The sequence below is a fragment of the Erpetoichthys calabaricus genome, chromosome 9 (genome assembly GCF_900747795.2).
Source record: "Erpetoichthys calabaricus chromosome 9, fErpCal1.3, whole genome shotgun sequence".
Lineage (NCBI taxonomy): Eukaryota > Metazoa > Chordata > Cladistia > Polypteriformes > Polypteridae > Erpetoichthys > Erpetoichthys calabaricus.
The window spans coordinates 7248222-7262196 of record NC_041402.2 but is presented as its reverse complement, the minus strand read 5'-3'; the positions used below and the strand labels follow the sequence as shown (position 1 = coordinate 7262196).

Genomic DNA, 13975 nt, shown 5'->3' with positions numbered 1-13975 from the left:
TGTTGTTTAGAAAACTTTTCTATGAGTACATTTATCCAGACTTTGCGATCCATTGTGATAGATTTTCCACGCTGGAAAGACCTGGGGAGCCAACCTATCCAGAATGTTACCTTCCCCAGACCAGTAGATGGCAGCCTCCCCCTGTGTTGCAGTGGTGCCTCGGACTCCCGCAGTGCATCCTGGGAGTTGGAGTTGGTTACAGCTCCGTTGGGATCTGGAGGTGCCGCAAGAGCTGCTGAGCTCTCTTGGGCGGTTCTTCCGCCACACACCCAGAAGTGCTGCCAGAAGTAGGTCAACCTGGTGCACTTCTGGGGGGCATTATAAAAGGAGCCAGCAGTTGTTACTCCAGGAGCCACAGTCGAGAGAAAAGAGAAAAGAGAGTGGAGAAGAAAGAAAGAGAAGGAAAAGGAAGAAGGGTTTGTTTAAGGTGTATTTGTGCTTAAGACGATGTTGTGCTTGTGGGAATGAGGAAGGCATTGCCCACAAGTGAAGAAAATAAAACGCTTGTGTGCTTTGAACCCATGTCTGTGTCACGGCTGGTCTTTGCACAATTTTATTTTCGATTATAAATTTCTTCTATTGGTATTATTAAGGTATTATTATTATCTACTCTTAGTACTTTTCAATTTTCAGTTTTCAATTTACAGGCTTCCACTGGGACCTCTCATTAGGAAACATCATGTTAACGTTCACTCGTATGCAGAGGACACCCAGTTACACCTTTCATTTAGACCTAATGAAGTTTCTCCAATGTTGTCTTTAATTAGTTGTGTTAGTGAATTAAAGGAGTGGATGGATGAGAACTACTTATCTTTAAACACCGATAATACAGAGATGTTAATTGTTGGAGGGAATGACGCTGATCACAACAATATTCTGTCATCATTTAACTCAGTTGGAATCCCCAATAATTTTACTGAATCAGCCCGCAATCTCGGGGTTCTCTTTGACTCTAGCGCACACATTACAAAGTTGTCCAAATCAGGTTACTTCCATCTTAAAAATGTTGGGAAATTAAGGCACTTTCTAAATAAGCAGGATTCTGAGAAATTAATTCATGCATTTACTTCTAGTAGGATGGACTACGGCGATGTGGTGTTCACTGGATGTTCAAACTGTTCTTTATACAGCCTCTAGTTAATCTAAAATGCTGCTGCAAGAATTATTACAAGAACAAGAAAATATGAACACATAACTCCAGTTCTTAAATCCTTACACTGGCTCCTGGTGAAGTTTAAGGCAGATTTCAAAATCCTCCTTTTAATATATAAAGCATTAAATGGCCGAGATCCGGCTTACTTGTCTGAACTTATCATGACTTACAAACCAGAGTGCACATTAAGATCTAAAGATGCCGGTCTGCTTATGATTCCAAGAATTAATAAAATAACAGTGGGAGGTCAAGCTCTTAGTTACAGGGGGTCCCTAAATTGTGGAGTGGTCTGCCTGCTACTATAAGAGATGCCCCTTCGGTCTCAGCTTTCAAATCCTGGCTGAAGACTCACGACTTCAGTTTAGCACACCCTGGCTAGAGCTGCTGATTAACTGTACAAACTGCTTCTTTGTTGTTAGTCATTAGCACTAAAACATAAGTAACAGGATAGTTAGAATTTGTTACTAACCCTCACCCGTTCCGTTTCTCTTCTCGGTACTCAAATGTGCCACTTGGTGCCACCTGCCAAGTTGCTTTGCCTGCCTAAGGTAAAGTCATCCCTGATGGAGGACTGCAGGAATCGTGAGGTAGAGGGGTCCTTTCATCGGATTGGCTGGCCCAGCGCTGACTCAACCGTGGAATGGCCAATAGGGGGAGGCAGCTTGATGGTTGAGGTCTCCAGGACTCTAAACAAATCTAATTCCTATTATGTGATATCATCTACTGTTAAGTTCTGCTCCGTACTTGTAAAATTTTTATTTTTATACTGTATTGAGGATTTGTTCTGTTCTGTGTATTGTATTGACCCCCTTCTTTTTGACACCCACTGCACGCCCAACCTACCTGGAAAGGGGTCTCTCTTTGAACTGCCTTTCCCGAGGTTTCTTACATTTTTTTCCCCTTTTTTGGGAGTTTTTCCTTGTCATTTTAGAGAGTCAAGGCTGGGGGGCTGTCAAGAGGCAGGGCTTGTTAAAGCCCATTGCGGCACTTCTTGTGTGATTTTGGGCTATACAAAAATAAATTGTATTGTATTTTATATATATTGTGAGAGCCAGCCCGACCACAGACAGACAGACACCGTTCTTAAGTCCACCACATGGTTTATTTACAAGTTCATAAGTCCCGCACCGCACACAGTGCTCCAGCACTCCTTTATCTCTCGGGCCTCTCAATGGTCCTCTTTGGGCCGCCTTCTCTCCTTCATCCCGACTCTCGCTCCTCAACTGTTAGAAGGCAGCCCCTTTTATGCTCACACGGATATTCTCCAGGTGCCCCTTGATGAACTTCCGCCGGCACTTTCTGGTGTGGTGGAACTGCCGCACAACCACCCGGAAGCATTCCGGGTGACCCTGGAATTCCTTCCTTCCTTGGATCCCCTATGATCCACCAGGCGCCCCCGGCGGTGGCCACGTGCCCCTATAGGTTTGAGCTTCCCAGCTCGGTTCCCGTAACCCCATTAGCAACCAGGGCAGCTGTCCTCTCGTGGCCCGGGGGAGGTATAATCCCTCTCCCGATCCTTCCAGGCTGTCCCGCCACAATATATATAAAAAATGCTAAGCCTAAAAGTGCAACAGTGACGTTTTCATGTCACGTTTTTTGTCACACTTTAAATCAGGCTTATTTTAAAACCTAAATATATATATTTGGTATCAGTCTTTTCAGAATTTATCAAAACTTTAATGTGATGTTGTTAGATTTTCAGATTCTTATTCCGTATTTAAATTCTAAACGAAAAAATATGAAGAACTCACGTCCCGCAAGACGAGACTTTGTGCCAAGAGAAATAACCAGCCCCAGAGCCGGAAATAAAAGACAAAGAGTAGGACAGCTGCTGTACAGGCTTTTAAATGTTTGAAGTGCCGTACAAGATACAGATCACATGGCAGCAGCAGCGGCAGCAGCTGATCGAGCAAAGAGGAGGTAAAAAAAATTAAAAAAAAAAAAAAAACTATTTGTTTCCCATTGTCCCACCATTTAAGACTGCGTCTCCTTGCTTGGGGTGCGTTCAGCCCCCCTCTTCACAACGCGAGCGGCAGAGACGAGAAGTGGTTAGCATGCAAAGTGAGCAGGGAGGGGAACCCCCTAGTACTTTAATAAACACCATGTTGCCTTTGCATTGTGGCACAGTGTTAGTGCTTTGCAGTAAGGAGAATGGGGACCGCATCTCAGTACTCCCTATGTAGAGTTTGCATGTTCTCTACGTCCCGCCATCCAATGACATGCGGGGCAGATGAAGTACCGATTCTAAAATGCGCATGCCTGGTGTGTGAGTGTGTGTGTGTGTGTTGTGGCGGACAGCCGAGTCCCTTGCCCGGCCAGAACACCTCCACGAGGGACGGACCGGGGAAGGAAGCGTGGCCAGAGCATTACCTCCCCCGGAGAGCTAGGTGGCAGTGGTGCCTCGGCCTCCTGCAGGGCTCCATGAGAATTGGAATTTGATACGGCCCTGCTGGGATCTGTGGGTGCCACCAGGGGGTGCTGCAGCAGTTGACCAGCTGTCATGAGCAGCTCTTCCACCACACTGGGAAGTGCTGCCGGTAATGCATCAACAAGCACCTGGAGCACTACCGGGGCCTTATAAACGGGGCCGCCTCACTCAGCTTGTGAGGAGAAAGAAAGAAAGAAAGAAAGAAAGAAAGAAAGAAAGAAAGAAAGAAAGAAAGAAAGAAAGAAAGAAAGAAAGAAAGAAAGAAAGAAAGAAAGAAAATGAAATGGGGAGGAGTAAAGGGATCAAAGAAAGAGATGATTGGCTCTTCTGGCAGGCAGATTGCTGCTGACTGGCTGACAGAGTTGAAAGAAAGAATAAAGGGAGCACAAAAAGAAAGAAAGAAAGAAAGAAAGAAAGAAAGAAAGAATAAAGGGAGCACAAAAAGAAAAAAAGAATAAAGGGAGCACAAAAAGAAAGAAAGAAAGAAAGAAAGAAAGAAAGAAAGAAAGAAAGAAAGAAAGAAAGAAAGAAAGAAAAAGAATAAAGGGAGCACAAAAAGAAAAAGAAAGAATAAAGGGAGCAAAAAAAGAAAGAATAAAGGGAGCACAAAAAGAAAGAAAGAAAGAAAGAAAGAAAGAAAGAAAGAAAGAAAGAAAGAAAGAAAGAAAGAAAGAAAGAAAAAGAATAAAGGGAGCACAAAAAGAAAGAAAAAGAATAAAGGGAGCACAAAAAGAAAGAAAAAGAATAAAGGGAGCACAAAAAGAAAAAGAAAGAATAAAGGGAGCACAAAAAGAAAGAAAGAAAGAAAGAAAGAAAGAAAGAAAGAAAGAAAGAAAGAAAGAAAAAGAATAAAGGGAGCACAAAAAGAAAAAGAAAGAATAAAGGGAGCACAAAAAGAAAGAAAGAAAGAAAGAAAGAATAAAGGGAGCACAAAAAGAAAAAAGAATAAAGGGAGCACAAAAAGAAAGAAAAAAAGAATAAAGGGAGCACAAAAAGAAAGAAAGAAAGAAAGAAAGAAAGAAAGAAAGAAAGAAAGAAAGAAAGAAAAAGAATAAAGGGAGCACAAAAAGAAAAAGAAAGAATAAAGGGAGCACAAAAAGAAAGAAAGAAAGAAAGAAAGAAAGAAAGAAAGAAAGAAAGAAAGAAAAAGAATAAAGGGAGCACAAAAAGAAAGAAAAAGAATAAAGGGAGCACAAAAAGAAAGAAAGAAAGAAAGAAAGAAAGAAAGAAAGAAAAAGAATAAAGGGAGCACAAAAAGAAAAAGAAAGAATAAAGGGAGCACAAAAAGAAAGAAAGAAAGAAAAAGAATAAAGGGAGCACAAAAAGAAAAAGAAAGAATAAAGGGAGCACGAAAAGAAAGAAAGAAAGAAAGAAAGAAAGAAAGAAAGAAAGAAAGAAAGAAAGAAAAAGAATAAAGGGAGCACAAAAAGAAAAAGAAAGAATAAAGGGAGCACAAAAAGAAAGAAAGAAAGAAAGAAAGAAAAAGAATAAAGGGAGCACAAAAAGAAAAAGAAAGAATAAAGGGAGCACAAAAAGAAAGAAAGAAAGAAAAAGAATAAAGGGAGCACAAAAAGAAAAAGAAAGAATAAAGGGAGCACGAAAAGAAAGAAAGAAAGAAAGAAAGAAAGAAAGAAAGAAAGAAAAAGAATAAAGGGAGCACAAAAAGAAAAAGAAAGAATAAAGGGAGCACAAAATGATAGTTGTGAAGAGCTGTGTGCTGTAAGTGCAACAAAAAGAAGTAAAAAGTGTGCAGCATTTTCACTTGTGTGGTCTGCCTGTCTGTATCCGGGTTCGGGGTGCGGTACGGCCCCCACCATTTATTCCACAGTATGATAAACTTAAGGTGTGAGAAAAGGCCAATCTAGTGACAAACGCAGTAACTGTCACTCATCCTTCGATAAAACAACAACCTAGCAAGTTCAGCCTGAGAGCAAAATGTAAGATGCTGAAAAAAGTCTCTACGAACCCCAGAATTTCATCGCAGCACCAACAGTACAGGGAGCTCTTGCCACTGCTGATGTCGCCATCTACCATTAAAAACTGGCTGCACAGATTGGATCAACAAGGGAAGACTTTGCTGTCCAGAAATGTTTGCCCCTGAACACTTAGGGAAAGACCTCTGGACCAGAATTACACCAAAGACAGCACTTGGCAGGAAGACCTTGATAGCAACTGTAAACCACAGTGGTGGAAATGTTCTGATTTTTGATATCCTATACTATAGTAATACCCCCAAGTATTTTTTCATGACCTTTGGGGGATCACGGGTGGAGTGGTGGCTCCGAGGCTAGGGATCTGTGCTGGCAATTGGAAGATAGACAGTTCAAATCCTGTAAAGAGCAGAAGTGACTCTACTCCTCTGGACCCTTGAGCGAGGACCTTAACCTGCAATTGCTCCCACCTGGGTATGACGTTAACCAGCAAGAAGGTCCTGCAACTTACAGGAAAAACTTGGGGCCTGGTGGCAGTCATGTCGTGGGTGCAGCAACACAGCATCTGCTTCCAGCCTCAACCCTTTGGGGGATCACAGCACAGTGTCTGCCACTGTACAGCACCCCTGGAGCAATTTTCATGGTTAAGATCCTTGCTCAAATTTGGGGACACTTTGACAAATCAGGGCCTGGGCAATACACACAATCCCAGACTCCACTCTGAATACTTCCATCCATTATCCAACCCACTATATCCTAACTACAGGATCACGGGGGTCTGCTGGAGCCAATCCCAGCCAACACAGGGCGCAAGGCAGGAAACAAACCCCGGGCAGGGCACCAGCCCACCGCAGGGCACACGCACGCACACCCCAAGCACACACTACGGACAATTTAGAATCGCCAATGCACCTAACCTGCATGTCTTTGGACGGTGGGAGGAAACTGGACTACCCGGAGGAAACCCACGCAGACACAGGGAGAACATGCAAACTCCACGCAGGGAGGACCCAGGAAGTGAACCCGGGTCTCCTAACTGCGAGGCAGCAGCGCTACCACTTCATTGAGAATAATGAGAGACCGGCTGTCAGAAGACTGAAGCTCAACATGACAATGACCCTAAACTTACTAGTAAACCCACCAGGAATCCAATCACAATACTTTGTTGGGTCTTTTCCCATTTCTATGGGAGAGTCAATAATGTGAGACCATTTGTCAGAAGATTAAAGCTCAACATGACAATGACCCTTTTAATATTCTAGCAAATCCAGCAAGGAATCGCTGAAAAGAAGCGATGATTTCCTGGAACAATTAAATTAAAGCCCAGATGGGAATCCCTTTGAGATGCTGTGGTGGGATTTGAAATGGACTGTGTGCACAAAACACCCCTCAGACATCACACAGCTGCATGGAGGAGTGGGAAAAACTCGATGTCAGAGGCTACCAGACAGTTACAGGAAATGAGGAGACAACACCAGCTATTAGAGCCAAGGTTGCTTATTTTTGGCATTATTTGTCCATTTGTCATTAAATTAATAAAATTATTATCATACATTTTGCCAAGTCAACCCCCATATCACATCACCTTTATCTATAGATACTGTTTAAATGAAGATCAAGTCTGAATATGTCCACATATACAGTATATGTCAGTCAGTCGTTTTGAAACAGGGTCACCGGGATCTGCTGTAGCCTACCCCAGACAGCATTGGGCACAAGGCAGGAACAAACCCTGGACAGGGTGCGTGCACACACACACGAGCCAGTTTAGGAAATGCCATCCCACTTAACCTGCATGTCTTTGGACTGTGGAAGGAAATCCATGCCGACACTCGTAGAGCATATACTGTATATATGTGAAAAAAAACATTAAAAGGGGTGTACTTAATTTTTCACAGGACTGAACAGAAGTTGCGCCCTTAACCTGAGGCTCCATGTGGCCGCCAGTGTCCCATTCGGTGACAGCTCCTGCTCTTTAGCGACATCCTGAAAGGCTAACCTGTGGCGCCTCACCACCAAAGTATTGAATAATCCGGATTCACAACTCTTGCATGAATGGACAAGTGACGCGTTAATATCGATGGCGAAGGTGCAACTTAACGAATACACGTTACAAAAAAAATACATACTGTATATATTTTGCCTTTTTAAACTTTTTACCCTAAAGCTGCCGCATTCTTACAAGACTTCCTGGATAAAAGAGGTAGGATCACATCGAAGAGTTGACTAAACAAGCCCCCAAATGTTGCGCCATTTGTGTGGCAAAAGACAACGAAATGATCGAGATAATGAAGGGGATGCGCTCCCCTTATGGAATTCACTCACTGAAACGGCAAGTGCAGCAAAAAGAAATCAACAGAAAGCATTTTTTTTTTGCACATCCACATACAAACACATCCCGGCAGGCGAGTATCACGTTAAAAAAGACTGACATTGTAGAAATGTAAAACACCGCAAATAACAAATGCTTCAAGATGTCTGGAGCCAAACTGGCTTCCTTTCTTTTGATTTTTGCTGTCTGAGGCATAAAAGCAAAACACACGAGCTTCGCAGAAAGTTGCAGAGCAACAACCTTTTTTTCGCTGCGCTTTAAGTGTGCTTTTCTGTTTGCTTTGCAAACTGGTCGAAGAGACCCATGAATTGCAGCGAACGAAACACAATACAAGGGGAAAAAAAATGCAAGAGGAAGAGTTGGGGTTTACCTCAAAGAGCTGCGGGATTTCCCGTTTTGACAGATAGTCCCTCGCATCGCCGGCGTTCATGTCGACTGTATGGAAAACGCGCAACGCGCTTCGCGTCGACTCGGCGTTGTCCGCGTCCACGCGCCTGCCTCCTCGTTCATTCGTGTCTGTGTGCGCGCCCTCGCTCGCTCACCAGTCCGCAGTGCCGCTCACACCTTTATGAACGGCCAGACGCCGCCTGCCGCTTCGGGCGGATTTTTCAATTCCTGCAGCTTTCAGGAAGCCCAGGAGATAAATTTAAGTACGCCCATAAACTGTCAGGACTGCTCGCTGCGAGAAGGTAAATGTGAATATATCAAAGAGACAAGAACCGGGTCCTAGTGCCCATCGATTTCTGTTTGTGGTGTATGTTAACACATGCCACTGGTCTGTTATGAATCAGGGACGTTCTTAGGCATACGCGAACTACGCATCCGCGTAGGGCCCAGATCGTACGGGGGGGCCCCGGCCCGGCCCCGACTTACAATTTTTTTTTTTGTCGGGCTGTGGGCCTTGGGCCCCTGTCATGCCCCTAGCACTGTCTGTGCCAGTCCCAGGAAATTAGGAAATTCAGTTCAGTACCTCTCTTAGTCATATTAACAATGGTAATTTATTATCCAAATTGCAGTCTTCACCTAAATCCCTAATAATATTGTCACGCTGTCGTAACTTTGCCAAATGCACTATAGAAAACGTTAATTTTAGAGATTTGTTTCGGATTCATTCAAAGAGATCCCCATGAAATCATGAAATATCCCTATATTACCGGCCTTTACCAGATCCAGAACAAAATCAATATTTTACCACTCTGCATACACACAAGCGTACATGTAGGCCTACTGGTCATCTAAGGCCTTTTCCGGACATTTTATTAGAACACCTTCCTGAGCTTGGGGGGACCCCCCCCCCCCCATCTGGGGCCTGCACATTTCTGAACCGCGTAGGACCCCCAAACTGCTAAGAACGGCCCTGTATGAATGGTAAGATTATTCGAGATAATATCAAATGCAATCCAAAGTTTTAACTATGCACGTGTGTCTATTAATCCATCCATCCATCCATTTTCCAACACGCTAAATCCGAACACAGGATCACGGGGGTCTGCCGGAGCCAATCCCAGCCAACACAGGGCACAAGGCAGGAACCAATCCCGGGCAGGGTGCCAACCCACCGCAGTGTCTATTAATCTATTGTATATGTATTTAATGTATTTCAATCTGTCATAAGCAGCGACCAAACAAAAGTGGCTGCCTTGATCAGTGCCAGGATGATGCAACACAGACACCTCAATAGTTTCTTTCCCAGAGCCATAGCCATCTCAAACCAGTAACTCAGCCCGACTTCTTTGTATATTCATGCATTCGGTCAGATACTTTATAAACAGGGCCGTCTTAACGCATGGGCACGGTGGGCAGCTGCCCAGGGGGCCCCACAAGCATAGGGGCCCCATGCTAATCTATGTACGGTGTGACTTGTTGATTAATCTTTATTGTACAGCATGTTATTTTAATGTTTAAACACTGATTTTGTTGGAAGTACCAATACAATAAATATATGTTTAATTTTATCGACCGTTTACATTTTTATTCTTTGTGAGAGGCCCCAGTGCTCTGCTTTGCCCGGGGTCCTATAATGCTGTTAAGAGGGCCCTGTGTATGAAGGTGTGTATGTATAGTGTATGTACATGTATGTAGGCGCATGTGCATACACACTACACACTCACACTTCCACTTGTAGATAGATAGATAGATAGATAGATAGATAGATAGATAGATAGATAGATAGATACTTTATTAATCCCAATGGGAAATTCACATTCTTCAGCAGCAGCATACTGATACAGTAAATAATATTAAATTAAAGAATGATAATAATGCAGGTGAAAAACAGACAATAACTATGCATAATGTTAAATGTTAACGTTTACCCCCCGGATGGAATTAAAGAGTCGCATAGTTTGGGGGAGGAACGATCTCCTCAGTATGTCAGTGGAGCAGGACGGTGACAGCAGTCTGTCGCTGAAGCTGCTCTTCTGTCTGGAGATGATACTATTAAGTGGATGCAGTGGCTTCTCCATAATTGATAGGAGCCTGCTGAGCGCCCTTCGCTCTGCCACAGATGTTAAACTGTCCAGCTCCATGCCAACAATAGAGCCTGCCTTCCTCACCAGTTTGTCCAGGCGTGAGGCGTCTTTCCTCTTAATGCTGCCTCCCCAGCACACCACTGCGTAGAAGAGGGTGCTCGCCACAACTGTCTGATAGAACATCTGCAGCATCTTATTGCAGATGTTGAAGGACGCCAGCCTTCTAAGTTAGTATAACCGGCTCTGTCCTTTCTTGCACAGCACATCAGTATTGGCAGTCCAGTCTAATTTATCATCCAGCTGCACTCCCAGATATTTATAGGTCTGCACCCTCTGCACACAGTGACCTTTGATGATCACGGGGTCTATGAGGGGTCTGGGCCTCCTAAAATCCACCACCAGCTCTTTGGTTTTGCTAGTGTTCAGGTGTAGGTGGTTTGAGTCGGACCATTTAACAAAGTCCTTGATTAGGTCCCTATACTCCTCCTCCTGCCCATTCCTGATGCAGCCCACGATAGCAGTGTCATCAACGAACTTTTGCACATGGCAGGACTCCGAGTTGTATTGGAAGTCCGATGTATGTTGGCTGAACAGGACCGGAGAAAGTACAGTCCCCTGTGGCGCTCCTGTGTTGCTGACCACAATGTCAGACGTGCAGTTCCCAAGACGCACATACTGAGGTCTGTCTTTAAGATAGTCCACGATCCATGCCACCAGGTATGAATATAATCCTAATCTAACCCTAATTCTCTGTGCAAGAAAGGACAGAGCCGCCTGTACTTCCTTAGAAGACTGGCATCCTTCAACATCTGCAGTAAGATGCTGCAGATGTTCTATCAGATGGTTGTGGCGAGCGCCCTCTTCTACGCAGTGGTGTGCTGGGGAGGCAGCATTAAGAAGAAGGATGCCTCACGCCTGGACAAACTGGTGAGGAAGGCAGGCTCTATTGTTGGCATAGAGCTGGACGGTTTGACATCCGTAGCAGAGCAACGGGCACTCAGCAGGCTCCTATCAATTATGGAGAATCCACTACATCCATTAAACAGTGTCATCTCCAGACAGAGGAGCAGTTTCAGCGACAGACTGCTGTCACTGTCCTGCTCCACTGACAGACTGAGAAGATCATTCCTCCCCCAAACTATGCGACTCTTCAATTCCACCAGAGGGGGTAAATGTTGAACATTATTCAAGTTATTGTCTGTTTTTTTTTACCTGCATTTTTTATTACTCTTTAATTTAATATTTTTGCTGCTGGAATATGTGAATTTCCCCCTGGGATTAATAAAGTATCTATCTATCTATCTATCTATCTATCTATCTATCTATCTATCTATCTATCTATCTATCTATCTATCTATCTATCTATCTATCTATCTATCTATCTATCTATCTATCTATCTATCTATCTATCTATCTATCTATCTAATCCCATCTCTGTCAGCTTGTCCCTAAGGAGCAGAGGTTGGATGGTGTTGAAGGCGCTAGAGAAGTCTAGAAACATAATTCTTACAGCACCACTGCCTCTGTCCAAGTGGGAGAGTGATCGGTGTAGCATGTAGATGGTGGCATCCTCCACTCCCACCTTCTCCTGGTATGCAAACTGCAGAGGGCTGATGGCGTGTTGAACCTGTGGCCTAAGGTGGTGAAGCAGCAGCCTCTCCATGGTCTTCATCACATGTGATGTCAGAGCAACAGGCCAAAAGTCATTCAGCTCACTAGGACGTGATACCTTTGGGACTGGGGTGATACAAGATGTTTTCCAAAGCCTCGGGACTCTCCCCTGTTCCAGGCTCAGGTTGAAGATGCGCTGTAGAGGACCTTACAGCTCCGATGCACAGACCTTCAGCAGTCGTGGCGATACTCCATCTGGACCCTCTGCTTTGCTGGCACGAAGTCTCCTCAGCTCCCTGTCACTTTCGCTGTTGTAATTATGGGTGGGGATGTCTTTCCTATGCTGGTATCAGCAGAAGGATGTGTGGATGTATACATCATCATTTGCACATCTCCTTTATAATTGTACTATTCTGTAAACTTGTATGAAGTTTTTCTGATTTTTACTTATGCTATTTATGGTATTTGTATGTGACGTTGTGTTCTGTTTTAAGCAGCTCCAAATCTACCAAGTTTGTTAAGTTCTGGTGAACAAAAGGGATTCTGATTCTGATTGTGATCAGTCGGGCAGAGCACAGCTTGTGAAACTCAAGGACTGTGTCTCTGATATGGAAGCAGTAGCGGACCTCCATTTTTGGGGCCCTGAACTGTTATGGGAGCTCCAGGGCTGGCGCCACCATTAATGAGAATTAGGCATTCACCAAGGGTGCAGATCATAAGGGGGTGAAAAACCCAGCCGCACAGGTTAGCTACCGAATAGGGTGCAAAATAATCTAGCACTGGCACTGGGGTGGGGGCTCCTTCACACCCAGCAGTAAGGTCGGGGTTAACACCATTATCTTCTTCAATGGGGTTGCCCCAATGACAAATCACAATTTTTAAAAAAATATTTAACCGCTACAGCACATCTCAGATTTTGCTGTTGTAATGGATGGCATTCAAAGACTGGCATCCTGGCCAGGACTGAACAAGGATCCTTACCCGGCTGGGAGACCAGTATAATGGAAGGACAGGGGAAGACAATTCATTTGGGTTATTTTCTTCCCCAAAGTGCTTGGTGGCAATGTACCTGGGTTATGGTACGTCTACAGATACCCTCAGGGCAGGTTGGGAACTATGGTTCCATGAAACAGCCCTATTGGGTTCTGTGGGTGCCACCAGGGGGCGCCGAGAAGATTAATGGTCCCTACTCTGTGGGGCTTCAGCCCTACCTGGAAGTGCTCCCAAGGGACAGTCTCGTGACACTGCCCCACTTCAGTAACAGGGAGCCAGACTTGAGTGAAAGTGGACGGAAGTTGCCCGGAGGAGCACAGGAGAGCAGGAGAGGATTGTGGGTTGTGCCCTTTTTCGAAACCTTTGCATAAGAAAATTGTAAGATTAAACCTTTTATTTAAACTGAGACTTGTGTCCATTCAATTGTGTCTGGAGTTTGTAGTGGTGCAATGCCCCCTGGTGGTCACACTGTGTTGAATTTCATCCATCCATCCAGTTTCCAACCTGCTGAATCCGAACACAGGGTCACAGGGGTCTGCTGAAGCCAATCCCAGCCAACACAGGGCACAAGGCAGGAACTAATCCCGGGCAGGGTGCCAACCCACCGCAGGACACACACACACCCACACACCAAGCACACACTAGGGCCAATTTAGAATTGCCAATCCACCTAACCTGCATGTCTTTGGACTGTCGGAGGAAACCCACACAGACACGGGGAGAACATGCAGACTCCATGCAGGGAGGACCCGGGAAGCGAACCCAGGTCTCCTAACTGCGAGGCAGCAGCACTAGCACTGCACCACCATGCCGCCCTGCTGAATTTCATTATAAATATTATTTAAAAAAAAAAAAAACTACTTCTCCTGCAGTAGACGCCCAAATGTTTTAAGCAATGTGGACTAAACCTGCTTCTGGGGCCTCTCCGGGATTAGCGGCCCTAAAGCTTAACCTTCTTTAGTTTCACAGTACCTGCTTCTTTAAATCTCTGAGGGCTGACTATTTTTTCCAAAAAACGCAGTGTTCTGAAAAGCACACCAAGCAATGGTTTTGCAT

At 44.5% G+C, this 13975-nt stretch overlaps 1 protein-coding gene across 1 annotated transcript in view; it reads right to left on the bottom strand.

Annotated features, from left to right (window-relative positions):
- Nucleotides 1-8319, bottom strand: part of LOC114657342 (adenylate kinase isoenzyme 1) — a 250686-nt gene extending 242367 nt beyond the window's left edge. The window contains exon 1 of the mRNA XM_051931594.1: nucleotides 8215-8319. Within this exon, the coding sequence (XP_051787554.1) occupies nucleotides 8215-8274 (60 nt within the window). The 5' untranslated portion in view covers nucleotides 8275-8319. The remainder of the gene's footprint in view (nucleotides 1-8214) is intronic.
- Nucleotides 8320-13975: the final 5656 nt, after the last annotated feature.